The sequence below is a fragment of the Rhopalosiphum padi genome, chromosome 3 (assembly GCF_020882245.1).
Source record: "Rhopalosiphum padi isolate XX-2018 chromosome 3, ASM2088224v1, whole genome shotgun sequence".
NCBI classification, from domain to species: Eukaryota; Metazoa; Arthropoda; class Insecta; order Hemiptera; family Aphididae; genus Rhopalosiphum; species Rhopalosiphum padi.
Window position 1 is genome coordinate 31190628 of NC_083599.1, and position 14734 is coordinate 31205361.

The 14734-nt window shown below is 28.8% G+C and overlaps 1 protein-coding gene across 2 annotated transcripts in view; it reads right to left on the reverse strand.

The window, feature by feature from the left end:
• Window positions 1-2566: 2566 nt before the first annotated feature.
• LOC132924078 (uncharacterized) overlaps window positions 2567-14734 on the reverse strand; it is a 134985-nt gene continuing 122817 nt past the window's right edge. For both annotated transcript variants that reach the window (XM_060988161.1, XM_060988162.1), the window contains exon 5: window positions 2567-7002. In XM_060988161.1, the coding sequence (XP_060844144.1) occupies window positions 6041-7002 (962 nt within the window). In that variant the 3' untranslated portion in view covers window positions 2567-6040. The remainder of the gene's footprint in view (window positions 7003-14734) is intronic.

The following is a 14734-nucleotide window of genomic DNA, read 5'->3' on the forward strand; positions in this document are numbered from 1 at the left end:
ACTCGACGCCTACTGTATAGTAGAGTGATGCCCACTTGTCCACTTTTTTTAAGTACATAGCTGCATGCCATAGAGTAATTACTCTTTGATGCATGTATATTATTATTATTAGTAGTAGTAGTAGTAGTAGTAGTAGTAGTAGTAGTAGTAGTAGTAGTAGTAGTAGTTGAAGTAGTAGTAGTTGAAGTAGTAGTATTTAGTAGTAGTACTTAATAGTGTTTAAAATGTTAATATTGTTTTCATTGCAATTACATCAACAAAAACATATGTCATATAAAAAATGTGGTGCATATTTAAATATCTATCATTTGTATGCATAATTCATTTGAACATCGTTCTGAAATGAACGATACAAATTAAAAAATATAGTTATTTTTTAAAAGGAGTGAAGGGTTTTGCATCAATCTATTAAAAAAGTAATCGATGATTTAGCAAGTACAAATAGGTAATTTAAACGTTTTGAAAAATCTTGTATTTCTTTTTTTTTTTAATTTCGATGATAATTATTGTCATTTAATCAATTTTGAATATAGGACAAGTTTTGTACATAAAATAGAATTAAAACCATTTAGAAATCCAATGTTTATATATATATATATACATATATATTTCAGTCTGTGCAGTGGTTTTTTCGTGCGGGGAGTTTGTTGGTAGACAGAAGATAAATAAGCGGATTATAGTTTAGGTAGTACGTATTTAAATGTTGGCGAAAACATTTATAAACTATGTCGGATAGTTCTGTAGTTGCTTTGCTTATAAGTGATTTTATGTAAGGCAATGTTTAATTTAACGAGCCACGAGCGTGTGTTGGTATATATGCACAATTGTTTGGAATGACTGAGTTTGTCTGATATAAGAGGGTTTGGCGGGATCCCAGATTACAATACCTTAGATCTAAACAGACCTTATGCTTTCTTGTACACTAGAAGTTTGTTATATTATTATATTCTGCGGATTTGAGATGAGAACGGGGGGAGGGATGCAATGGTATATTAGCTGATTTTATGTTTTGCCAAAGACTATGACCCCAGGACCCATGTTAAACATGTATCTAATGATGTATCTATAGATTTAATTTCATTGCGTACAGCGACGGGACTATTGTTCATAATTAGTCGAGGCAGTTTCGAAGAGATATTTTCAAAGTGAAAGTGACTTATGCAGATTTGTTAATATTATTATTGATTTTATTATATATTATGTATTTAATATTAAATCAAAGGTATATTAGTATATTTAATTCGTCATTATTTTGCGTATGCGTGAATTGTATTCGTGTGACCTAAAATTATTGACTGACCTGAATCAGATTTACGTTTGTGGCTAGAATAGTCATTATAGTTTAAGGAAAGTAAATTTGTCGTAAAGATCGAGAGAATAATCACTGTCCAATAGAACTCTAATTTTGGTTTTTTATTAAAGTTAGTAATATTTTCATTTAGAAAATACTGTTTTATAGTTTTGGTTTTTCAAACCACTCCCGTTAACACCATTTCCATTTTCCACCATAGGTTATAATATTCTAATTTCTGCCGAAAAAAAAAAATTAATAAATTATTTTTGATTTTTTTTGAAAATCCCTTGTATCAGTTATATCCCGCATTGCTATTATTATTATTTTATCGTGAGCAGAACCTAGTGTTTAAAATACTCACCCTCAATTTTACGTAGATTTATAATTTGGTAAGATAAGTACCGATCAATGTATATTGTAAAATATCAAATGTGAATGAACCAAAACCTTCATGAAATATAATTAATTTAGGGCAAATAAAAAGTGAAGAATATAATAATCAAAAACAGCACTTAATTTAGTTCGAATTTGTCAAAAAAATCTCTTTTTTTATAGTAAATGTTAAATGTGTTAAAATATTATGTTTGAATATTTTTACTTTTAATGTATTTTTTTTTTATAATTTAATATAATAATAATAATATATAATTTTGACGATCTGTGATGTCTACTATCCATAATACATTTAAACAACGATTTTTAAACTCACATTCTACTAACTTTTACACAACCATAATGTTACACTCAGACTGGAATTGCGTATATGTTTGGAAGTACACTAGCTATGTGAGTAATAGTAGTAAGATGATAAATATAAATAATTGTTTATGATAAATATTTACGATACAAGTTGAGACACGTATATTGTTATCATTGAGATACGATGGATTTGTTTTCAAAAAATATCTAAAATAATGTATTAATTTTTTTTAGCAGAAATCGAAATACAATCTTTGGAAAAAGTAAATATTATGGTTTCTATACATTGTCAGATAATTTTATTGCAATATGTGTTCTTAGTATCTTAATTATAAGATACTAATAAGATAGATTTTTTTTTTAAGTTTACTATATTAATAGTAAACTTAAAAAAAAAATCTATACAAATTATTGTTTAAGTAACCAATTGAGTATTGAAACTAGGAAGCAAGGAGCAAATATAAAACTAATTTATCATCAAACCACTCATGTAACTATATAACTTGTATTTTTTTCTCATATGAATTAATTTAATAACAATATTTTTTTAAGTATTTTTCAAAAAAAAAAAAATAATTTTATACGCTTTTTTAATTTATTAAATAATTTATTATAAACATTAAACACACACAACAAGTTGAATAAGTATTATTATTCTTTCTGATATTGTTACAAGACATCTTAAGTATACGAAAAACTGAAACAATAAAATGAAATCATTTTTAATGATTACGTATCCCATTTTAATAATAATTTTCTATTTATGTCGAATAATAATCTTTATCTGATTGGTCCCGGAATTTTTATCATGAAATTGAAACGTTAATTAAACTTTAAAATGTCAACTAATGAATTGATTAAAGATTAATTTTTGGCTTGTATTTGTATGAAACTTCAGAAAAAAAGTAATAATAATATTATATTTACTTAAATCGAATTTTGTTACTTGTGAAATAATTTTCATCAACCCATAGTTTCGAGTGAAAAGTAGTTTTTCTTTAACATGTTTCGCAATCAGAGTAATTTGAGCTACAAGACTTCCATTTTACTGGGTTTCAATCACGGTCATTCTTTCAGTGGCCTTTTAGCCTCATACGAGCTTATTCTCTCTGTTAGTGATACAAACATTTTGCTCCCTAGAGACACAGGTAATGTGTCCGACTGCGATGCATTACTAGGGGATATATAAAAGACTTAATGTATGGCATTCGTTTTTCCTCGAAAATATTTGTATTCTTTAAACAAACAAAAAAAATCTAACTCTTTATTTTGCCCCATTACACTCTACTCACACTATCTTTATTCTGTCGCAATGTTAATATGGCCAGTTGAAATTAAACTTGTTTCGCCCCTTTTGAGTACATTAATCCGGGATATTCCGCAAACATATTTTAAACGAAAATAGTTATAATCGTATGCGATTTATGACAAAAACATTAAATATTCAGTAATACATTGATAACAAAACAAATAAAAATAAATACAATTGTGTTTATATCTTAAATTTTTGATTAAATGATTAATATGCATACTATTATAATTTTACTAGTTTAATATACCATTTTGATAATGAACAATACACTTAGATAACATATAATATATTGAAATATAAGACATAGCTCTAAAAATTATGTTAATTATAATACTTTGTTCATTTTTGCAAACACCCCAAAACATGGTCTTATTATAGAACTGTAAAAATATTATAATCAAGAGTATTTAAAAAAGTATTTTCAACGTGGTTGTACAGTTCGTTTAAAATGTATTGAAATGATTTTAAAATCTTTTAGCTGATTTTTTTTTCAAATAGGAAATAAGTTATTTTTATTTAAAAATACAGATGAATAAAAAGTACGAAAAAAAAATTAATTAAATAATATTATATTAAAGAAAAATAATTGTTAGTATTCCCCCTTTCCATTTGCTATATTTATAGTGAACAGTGAACACATTTTAAAACAAATTAACAGATAATTATTATACTGACAATTAGTTATTGAGTATTTGTCGATGGGATTTTTTAATTATTTTGATTTTATAAATTGTAATAGTTATAAAAAAGCAACATCAACAATTAGAATTAAAAAAATGAGTCTAAAATATAATACTTATATGTCATGGATTCATAGAAAAAATAAACATTTATTGAAAAATGGTTTATTTTGTTTTTGATGAATTGATGTAAAATAAAAGTTTGAGTTTTTTATTATTGATTAAATCGAAGTCTTAAATCTTAAATTATATCTACAGTGATATAATTAAATTTTTTTTTATGGCTTATGATTGAAGTATTCAAATAAAATTTGAAAAATAGTTATCATATTATGAACGATGTGTATGACAATGATATTGTATATTTATAAAGTATATCATAATGTAATTAAACATTTGCAGAAAATTATTACATTTAATTTTTAAATTCTTTTTTTTTTCATTCCTAATAATATTGTTTTGTCTTAAATTTTTTTTTACACGTTACATTTAGTTGATTTATTATTATAGATTAACTTAACACATTTTAAACACTCAAGAAACTGAAAATTATTTAGCAACTGATATTTAATTAGGTTGCTATAAGTATATTTATAGAGCTATGTCTGCCGAGTTGGATTAAAATTAAAAAGTTAAAATTTAACTAATTTTCTATAATGTTCGTATTTTAAGCTAACTAACTAATATTCGCTTAAAAACGACATCCAAAATACATTTTTGTTATCATGTATATTATCATTACAGTGAACATAATTTATTATCTAATAACATCTATAGAATATATTTTTCTAACATTTAGATAATGCTTAAAAACAATAATTTAAGATGAATACTTGATAGTATAATATTAAACAGATAGGTACTAATGTTTAAATATGAATATAAACTTAAAGGAAACAATAGATGAGTTAGCCAGATTAATTATTCTAAAAACATTTAACAAAGCATCGAATTATAATTTACTTAATTTAGGTATGTATAATGTTCTATATTTTTTAAACCACATACAATTGCCATATATAAAATATATGGATAACGGATAGACATACAAATCATAATATCTTCGCTGAGTTGTCCAAAATTTGTTTATAACCTTAATTTGTGTCATTGAATCATTGACAAAATATAAAGAGTAACGAGACAACAGAATATTGAGGTTCACTACTTAATGAATTAGTTCGTTGCATGAGCAACGATTAAATATTATAAACTTAATGAATAGAATACATTGAAACATGCAAATATTTTTAAAAAACGAATCTCGGGCGACAGACTGCATAATAATATCGTAGTGGGTGTTAGCCGATTTTCGGACCAATAGACCATATTGTTGTTAACTAGAAATATAATATGATTGAACATATTATTATTAATATCATGTGAGTTGTCGGGATGTTATAGTCAATGTATTGTACATGTAATTGATTTGGGTACGCGTGGCTTGCGGTAGGACGTGTGTCAGTGTTGAAGGAAACACGAAATCAAAATGCCGCCGCGTTGTAATAATGATATTATTCGGGTTCGCGCGCGTCTAAAAACAGCGAAAAACAAAGATCGGAATATTTTCCGAAATTCTAAAATCTACGCACGCGTTTATTTTTTTGAAAAGCACTATTTCTTTTTTATGTGGAGTGGAGGGGGGTTCGTACACAATATTTTATTTTGTACGAGCAATCGTGAAATTACCGTATACAGAGTAAATACTGGAATAATTCGTACGCTTAATAATTCTTGTTGTCTGTCGCCCGTTTGCGCGAAAATTATTAATCAATTATTATAATAATATTATATTATGTTATTATCGTTACGAGACTGACGTCGGATTATTATCAACAGTGACAGCGCGTCCAACGGATACATATAAGTAGACACGTTATAGACAGATGAAGGATTATATTATTATAATATTATAGAGAGAGAGACACGGAAAGAGAGAGAGAGAGATAAAAAGAAGCAAAAACTGTTTATAGTCTTTGAAATCGAGGAGTGTGATGCATATATATATATATAGTATAACGTTATGACATGTTTGTTTTTTATTATATTGAGACACGTTTAATGTTGTTGCTCGTCAGCGCCGTCATTCTTTTCCTCGTTTAAGCGTTTCCTGGTCGCGAAACCGCGAACCCTGGCCTGTATCTTGACGGCTGCTTGGACCAGCGCTTCCGCTTCGGCCGCGTCGTCCGGTGCGGACACCTCGTTCTGGTCCGCCGGCGGCGCTGTCAGAGTGATGGTGGTCGGAATCCTGACCGGAAGTCCGACGTCGACGCCGCCGCTGCCACCGCTACTACCGCCGCCGCCGCCGTTGTCTTTGTCGTCGCGCTCGAAAACCTCGTCGTCGCCGGTCTGCAGCTGATCGTCGTCGTCGTCGTCGTCCACGTAAACACCAACTGTGCCGCCAACACCACCTGCGCCGACAACACGGCCGCCGTCGATACTGCCGACGACAACGCTACGGCCATCACCAACGCCAACCCCGTCGACGGCACCGTCGTCGCCGCCATCACCATCACCCCCGCCGACAGCGGCGACACCGTCGACGCTGTCGTCACCGCTGCCGACACCGGAAGTCGGCCCGTCGCCACCGCCGCCGCCGCCGCCGTCGTCGTCGTCGTCACTGCCGCGCGGCTCGCTTCCGTACTCTTTGAGCGGCGCGTAAATGACGGACACGACCGACTTTTGGTCGTCGTCCGACCAACACTGACTGTCGTCGGTGGTAGCTATGGCCGCGGACGGGGCCGCGTTCTTCAATGACTGCCGGACCCGGTAGCCCCGGAAACCAGCTTGGATCTTAACCGCTGCTGCGTTCACAGCCTCCACATACTTCCGGGCACGGAATCCACGATATACCGCCTGAATGGTGGTAGCCGCACGATCATCAGCGTGGGCTACCGCATCAACATTGATTGCCGACGAATCTACTGCAGATCCGTCGGACGCACCGCCGTTAGCCGTCGATTTCATGACGGCGTCGACGATGTAAATTTCGTTCGTATCGTTTCCTGTCGCTCCGTTGTCTGCAATATTAATAACCAAACATTAACATATTAATAATTTATGAAAAAAGTTACGGCACGTTTGGTCGTGGCGTTTCGCAGTCGCGATTAGGTAGGCATACGATATTAGTATTATGCGCGTATTATACGACTACATCGCCGCCGTTAAGTCGCGGACTACGAGTACAACACCGAAGCGAAGGGGGTTAAATATTTATCCAAATAGTCGTGCACGCCTTTATGTTTGGCCGGATAAAGGGTTTTGCTCTATACGGTTTAGCAGCTGTGTACACGGACTGGCGACGTGCGACGTTATAGAGAATATTATCGAGCACACAACATTACATAATATTGTAGTCATCGCGGAATGTTATGTTTTCAAAACGGCCTACGGCTTACTCGGCGTATTATTCGTAAGTAACAAAATATCGATAGGCACTACATGGACATATTATAATATTAAATGATCGTCGTACTAGAGCGACACAGAGTTATGGAGTCGACAGAGTTATACGGAGTGACACTACAAATTATTTTTAAAATAATTGTAAATTAAATGTGTAGATAGGAGTTTACGATTTTTTTTTTCAGAAAATACGAAATATGCACTTCTTTTTCAGAATTAACGAATTTAATTTATAAATTGGCCTATTCGATATCAATAACGCGTAGAAAAATATGTAACTCGTATACCTCCTGAGCCCTAATTATAGTTATTTTGTTAACATTAGGAAGGAAATAATAATAATATTATAATTAGCATTGGTTAATAAGCAAATATATACATGCAGATTATAAAGAATCGTTAAGCCCGCTTAAGGTAATTGCACCAAAGCAAATAAAACGCAATGTTTTAATCAAAAATATAAATACAGATAAAATATAAATTAGTTTGTGACGAAATGGAGCACTTAACACCGATTTCAAGCAACTTAAAATCAAACATTACATATTACTATGTTTTATATTAATTTTTTCGTCCATATAAAATATGACGACAACACGTAATACCACCACCTAAATAACATTCATACCTTTTATTGACTCAAACGCGGACGCTTCCACGATGCTCTTAAATAATAGAATAAATTGTATCCATACACAATTAATAATATTTAAAAAATGACACCAAAATTAATTATTATTATTTTATTATAATAATTATATAAATTCTTATAATTTATTTTTAATATTAATAAATGCATTTATAGTATAAAATATTATCACTACGTTTAGATGCGATTTAGTCAGAAAACATTTAAATTATATATGTTCTAGAAACAATTTCTTTAATCTGAGGTATTTATGTATAATTAAGTACAGGGAATTTATGTATTTAATTAGATAAATTCAGCCACCATTATTCATCATTGATTTAAAGACATAATACATATATTAATTTAACAGTTTGCGTATATTTTTATAATACTTATTAATATTATTACTAAAAAAAATAGACTCTATACCTGTAAAATGGAGAGAAATTAAAACATTCGATACATGGGTTATGCAAAAGATAAGATGTACCTAATACACAATAATATGATTATCATAATATTTTAATGTTTTTTTTTTATAGTATATTATAATATTGTTGTAATGTTTGTTAAAAATACATACTAACAAGTGGTTTTTAAATCTCTTTCTAAAACTCAAGACCAAGACAGTTTATAAATTTTTTTTTTTTAACTATTGAAAATATATTTTTATTTTGAAATTAATAATTATCAATTGTATAATTTGTCATTAATGATTATATTTTAAATTAAAAGTAAACAAATGTATTGACTGTATTAGTACAAAAACGATATGAATATTCGCTACCACAATACTATGCGCCATCTACTGTTAAAATGATCAAATAACAAATACAATATTCAACATCATTTCTGATAGTTTGGTTTGAATAATATTATTATGTACTTAATAATTTATTAAGAATAGAAACTTTATTTTATTTTTAAAGGACTTTATATTTATCATGTTTAAGAAGTTTCGTGTTCAATAATATTCCAAATGCGTACATAAATGTGTAATATACTAATATGGTTTGAATATGTGCATAGCTGGTAATTTTTCAATACTAAATATAATCAATAAGTATGTCAATTTATGTAACTTATAGCATGAATCTACTTGTCCGTCATACTGAAAAAACAAGAAATTATTAAACCAAAATTTGATAAATTGACTCACTTTTAATTTTGAAAATAGACAGAAGCCTAATTCTATTGTTTATTGCTATTTTCTAAGTAAAGCAATAATTATAAATAAAAATAACATTTTTTGAATTTTAATTTTTGAAAAAGTAAATATTATTAATACTAAAAATTATGTACATTTTAAAATTATTATTCTTATAAATATAGAGAAAAAAAATAGAGCTATCTCTTATATTACGTTTTTTTTCATAATATTACATTTTTGTAATGATTTAAACGAAATTAATATTAAATTAAGAAAAATTGCAATAACTCTGAAAATATAAATTCATTATTTAATAATCGATATTTGTATAATACAAATTATAATGTTTTCATTTTCGGTATATTATATTTACACGAACAAACATGAAGTAGCTTTGCGCACTGGTACTTAAAGTTAAGAGTTATTTCACTGGATGGCGCTAATGGTTTCAAATGTACTCGAATGTTGTAGTTTGCACGCGTATTTTCAAATCATAAAATATTAAAATAATTCAATTATTATTAAATATTACTGTTTATGGCTCTCTGGGGAAATAATTTTTTTAAAAACATTTATGACTGATAAGTATATTTTATTTTAAAATGGCGGTTTATGTTTATATGATTAAACATTATAACATGTGTTCAAGAATTAAAGAAATATAAATAGGTACCGCTAAGAGCGTTATATTCTTGTTTATACCATTTTACTACGTAATTATATGTATATGCATGCAAATAAATAGAAGAATATATTTATTTTTTTACATCTCGAAATTTTTTAAACTCATATAAACGACTGAATCTATAAGCATACGCAGGATTGCAGGAATAACAACATTCCCAAAGAATAAAATAACTCGAATAAAATAAAATATTTGATTTTTATAAAACGAATAGTGTCATAAAGTTGTTTATAAGGTATGTGAAATAACGGCTAAAAAGTATTATAATATAATATATTTTAAAACTGTCGTAATATTTATACTTATAGGGGGAAATAGTTGGTTCTGGAAGTCTGACAGACTATTAAGATTCATTACCTACATATTAACATACGGATTTACAGTATCATATTATGTATTTAACATTTTAACTTAATATCAAATAAAGATGGCGGAATTTAAAATAGTTTTGAGAGTCCAGTGAAAAAAAAACTGGAACAAAAAAACAAACATAAAAAACACATTATTGTTACCTTTGGCTTTATAATGTTTATTTTAAAAGTGATAATGTGATATTCTCATCAACTATCAAGTATAACCCAACTTATTTATTTTAATTTTGTTACAATAATAAGTATACTTCTCGAATGATTATTACACAATAGTCATTGTTAATCCTACGTTGTCAAATTTATAACTATACAATTTTTAAAGTAACGTAATTAAATAAAATATTTTATTCCTGACAATAATACCTATCATCATAGTTGAACATCAAAATATGTATTTTTTGAGTCTTAATTATATATTTGGATTGAAATTTGAATACCTACATATTAAATTATGGTTATAGCAGTATAGTTATGGGTACCTTGACTGAGAATACGTTTTTATCATTGTTTCAATTTGGATTTTCATTAATAGGTACTTACTAAATGATATTACTACGTGCTAAGTGAGTACTTTGAAATTGGTTGTTGTACATTTTGTGAAAGCTTAATGAACCACTTATAATTGTCCTATAGATTTGTATTATAAGTGGTATTAAATTGTAAGATCAGGAAAATTTGTCTTCAGCACACTAAATTAAATTAAAGGTATATGTTTTAAAATATAAACCACCGATAGAATCGGTGTGATATCGTAATCTACCCCACAAAAAAGTTAAATGATTAATGTTTCTTTATTATTGTAAAATAATAATGATCACAATGAATTTATAAAAATCTCACGAATGTCTAAACTAGCCATATTAACCTTTTATTTTGAGAAAGACAACAAAAATATTTTAAAATATTACGTGGGCTGAAAGTCAAAATTAACGAAAAGAGGAATATTTGCAAAAAAAAATGTATAGGTAATAATATTATTGCATTTGATATAATTTATTACAAAACAATTAAATATTTGTTTAAATTAATGTAATTTTTGATATAGAAATATACATCATTTGTATTTAAATTTTAGCATCGAAAGAGTTCGTTTTGGGCTACATAAAAAAAAAAAAATTGGAGGGCCGCACGTTATGTATATAGGTTTAACCGATAATTTTTTTTAATATTTGCACATTTATAGTTGGTATATACATTTATTATCTAGGTTTAAATAAATATAAGTTTAATAATTTCTATATACTTTGAAATTAATAACAAATATAATATTTTGATAAGCAATAAAATAATTATTTCTTTTTTAAGAAGAAAAATTTAATTTGTATTTGTAGTATTATTAACAAAGTTAACAATAAATAATCAAATGGTTTTATTTTAAAAGGAAAAATAAACGTTTAAAATGTGAATATTTTTGTTATAAATGTGCGTATTTTAGTATCGGTACTAAATAAAAGTCATTAAAGTGTATTTATCTTAATATATTTATTTAAAAAATCTAATATATCTAATTTTTTATTGGTTTCTTGAAACGAAGGTAAATTTCAAAATTAATCTCAATTAGAATAATATGTATTACAAAAAATATATAATATTACGTATTCATAAATAAATAAATTAAAGATATTCAATCAGTATTTCAATTGTACACATTATTAGTTTTAAGCCCACGCTTTTATTTTTAGTCATAAAAATAAAAATTGAGAAATATTTTTTTATAATATTATTCAGTTTCTTTTTTTCCACTAAAAACGTTTTTTTTATACGTTTTCAGTTATGTATAGTCAACGATAATATATAAGTACAATAACGAATAAACTTGAAGCATATTATTATTTTCATTAAAACATTATCGTGTCGATGTGTTCAAATTTAAGTTTTACTAAAAAATTGTTAAAAATGAATTACGTTGTAACTTAATTGTAAGAGGTAGTGCAATTGTGTATAATGCTTACTATAATTTTTATCGTAGCTATATTTTTTTTTTATTTTACACGTGGTTAATGATTGTGCAGTTTACTATGTAGGTCCAAGTTAAAGCTTAAAGTTTAAATAGTTACTCTTGGCATCATGCGTGTTGGGAGTTTTTATGGTCAGAAGAATTTTTTTTGGGTATTTCATGAAAATCAACGAACATCGATTGGTTTTTTTTTTAACTCGGCAAGCGTAGCTGTAGCATAACTTTTGAGTTATGAGCATTACGCGCGTGTCCCTCCATTGTGCGTATTATTGTCCTCGTTTTTTTAAGCAGTTCGTTTGCGTATCTCAGGAAAAAAAATACACCACCCCTAACACAAACGACCACGACACCACGTACATTTCCTGCGGAGGGATAGGAAATACACAAATCTCATTAAGTTCACACCCGTTTCAAACATTTTTGTGATATTCCACGTCTTCAGCACCGAAGATAAAAAATTAATAATAAAAAACGACGATAACGAAATATTAATTATACAGTTATAACGATAAAGTCTGAGTGCGCACGACTATGGAAAACAGTGTGAGGAGGCAAAATGAATAATAACACTACGAGTAAAAAATAAAAAATAAAAACAGAGGAAAAACAGAGGAAAAACGAGGGAAATGTATGATATGAATAATGGAAGTTTGCGTAATACCGGGAAGAAATAATAATAATAATATTATATTATTATGTCCAATGTCTCGGGAACTATAATACTATACTACGCGAAACTCCTACGTCAATTTCAACCATATATATATATATATATATGCGGCTGAGGTATTAGGATAATCCTTAAGCTTACGTTAAAACGTGTTTGACGTTATTATACAACGTATGTAATATAATTTATTATTGACATGTGTGTGTGTGTGTGTGTGTGTGCAGTACAATGTGCGATGCATAATAATAATAATATATATCCTTCGGGGCGCGATAGTCATCGTTTTATTAGGTCTCGATTTCCGGGAACGTAATCGAAAACAACAAAATTATTACGTCGGTCGCGTGTGCGGGTGAGACTGTGCGAAACGTGTAAAAATCCGTTGAAGTGCACCACGCGACGCCCGTGTTGGCTGGCATCACAGCTTATAATATTATCATACCTTTTATCTTCCCGACAACGGGAGACAACCATTCGAACGCGATAGTCGAAATAATAATAATAATAATAATAATAATTAATATTCGCGAGAACGCCCGCACGACTAAAATAAAGGTGTGTGCACCGAGCACGTAAAATTATGCATTATAATAATAATAATAATAATAATACGATGATGGTCGTGGGGTACGGGTGAAAACAATGCTCAATCCCCGAGACATCGCCTGCCGTTTCGTAAACTAATTTTGTGCGTTTACCGTCGCGCGTCGTCGTCGTTCACTCGGCGTCTTAAATTAAGGGCGATGATTGGCTGTACCGACCGAATAATTCGACAAAATATATAAACGACGATAGGACTCGATTGCCGTTTTTTGCGATTTCGATTTCGGAACAGATGGCGTACTAACGGTTTTCGACGATCGCGTAATTTTACTATAACCGTAATAATATAATATAACGTAGGCACTTATTAAAAAATCAGATATGAAATCGTATCTGTAACACACTACCTCTTGCGGAAAAATCTAAAAAATCGCCTTTGTTTTCAGGAATCCTAATTATTTTTCGTTCTAGCTAGCCCCACTTTTCGCTATCGCCTTATCGTCATTAAAAAAAAAAAAAACGCGATTGAAATGTCTGGACTCGATTATTCTGTTTATCGTCGAGTGTACATTGAGATCCGCCGTTTTGGCGAATAACGAAAATCTCATAATCTCCACGGAATGGATATCGTGAAAACTTAATATTTTTTTCTTATTATATTGTTATTATTATTATTATTATTATTATTATTATTATTCTGTTAAACGTGTTTAATATTATTTTGGAAAATATCAGTTTATTTTATGAAAATATTCACGCGACAAAGATTAAATGTGTTATTATACGCATGATGACATTATACATAATAATTGTGTATGAATCGTGTCCAAAGTGTATAGTCAGTAGTTACATTTACAATTATTTTCATGCCTAATAACATAGTACATAATGTTAGGTATTTTAATGTTAACGTTTTTTTATTATTTCAACAACAATAATTAATTTGACCATAATTCAATGTGTGGTTAAACAATTCCATCGATATGCGATACAAGATGAATACCTCTTAAAATATGAAAGCAATAAATTATTGTTGTAATTATGCATATTATTTTGTTTTATTATAATATATATTGAATTTGATGTTTGCGTTGTTCTTCAAATTTTAAATAGTTAATAAAGCTGAGACGTGGATTATAAGTTTATAACAATAGCTGAAGTGTAAAAAGTTCTTGTAAATTAAGATATTGAATCATTAGGTATGCATAATTATTTCAAGTTTCATAATTGTATTTTATAAAGTTGAAAGTAGGAAAAATTTATTACATGCATTTCCATATACTTTAAATTGTGGATTAAAAATTACTCAGAATTTAAAACTTCTTAGTTTAGAACAAATA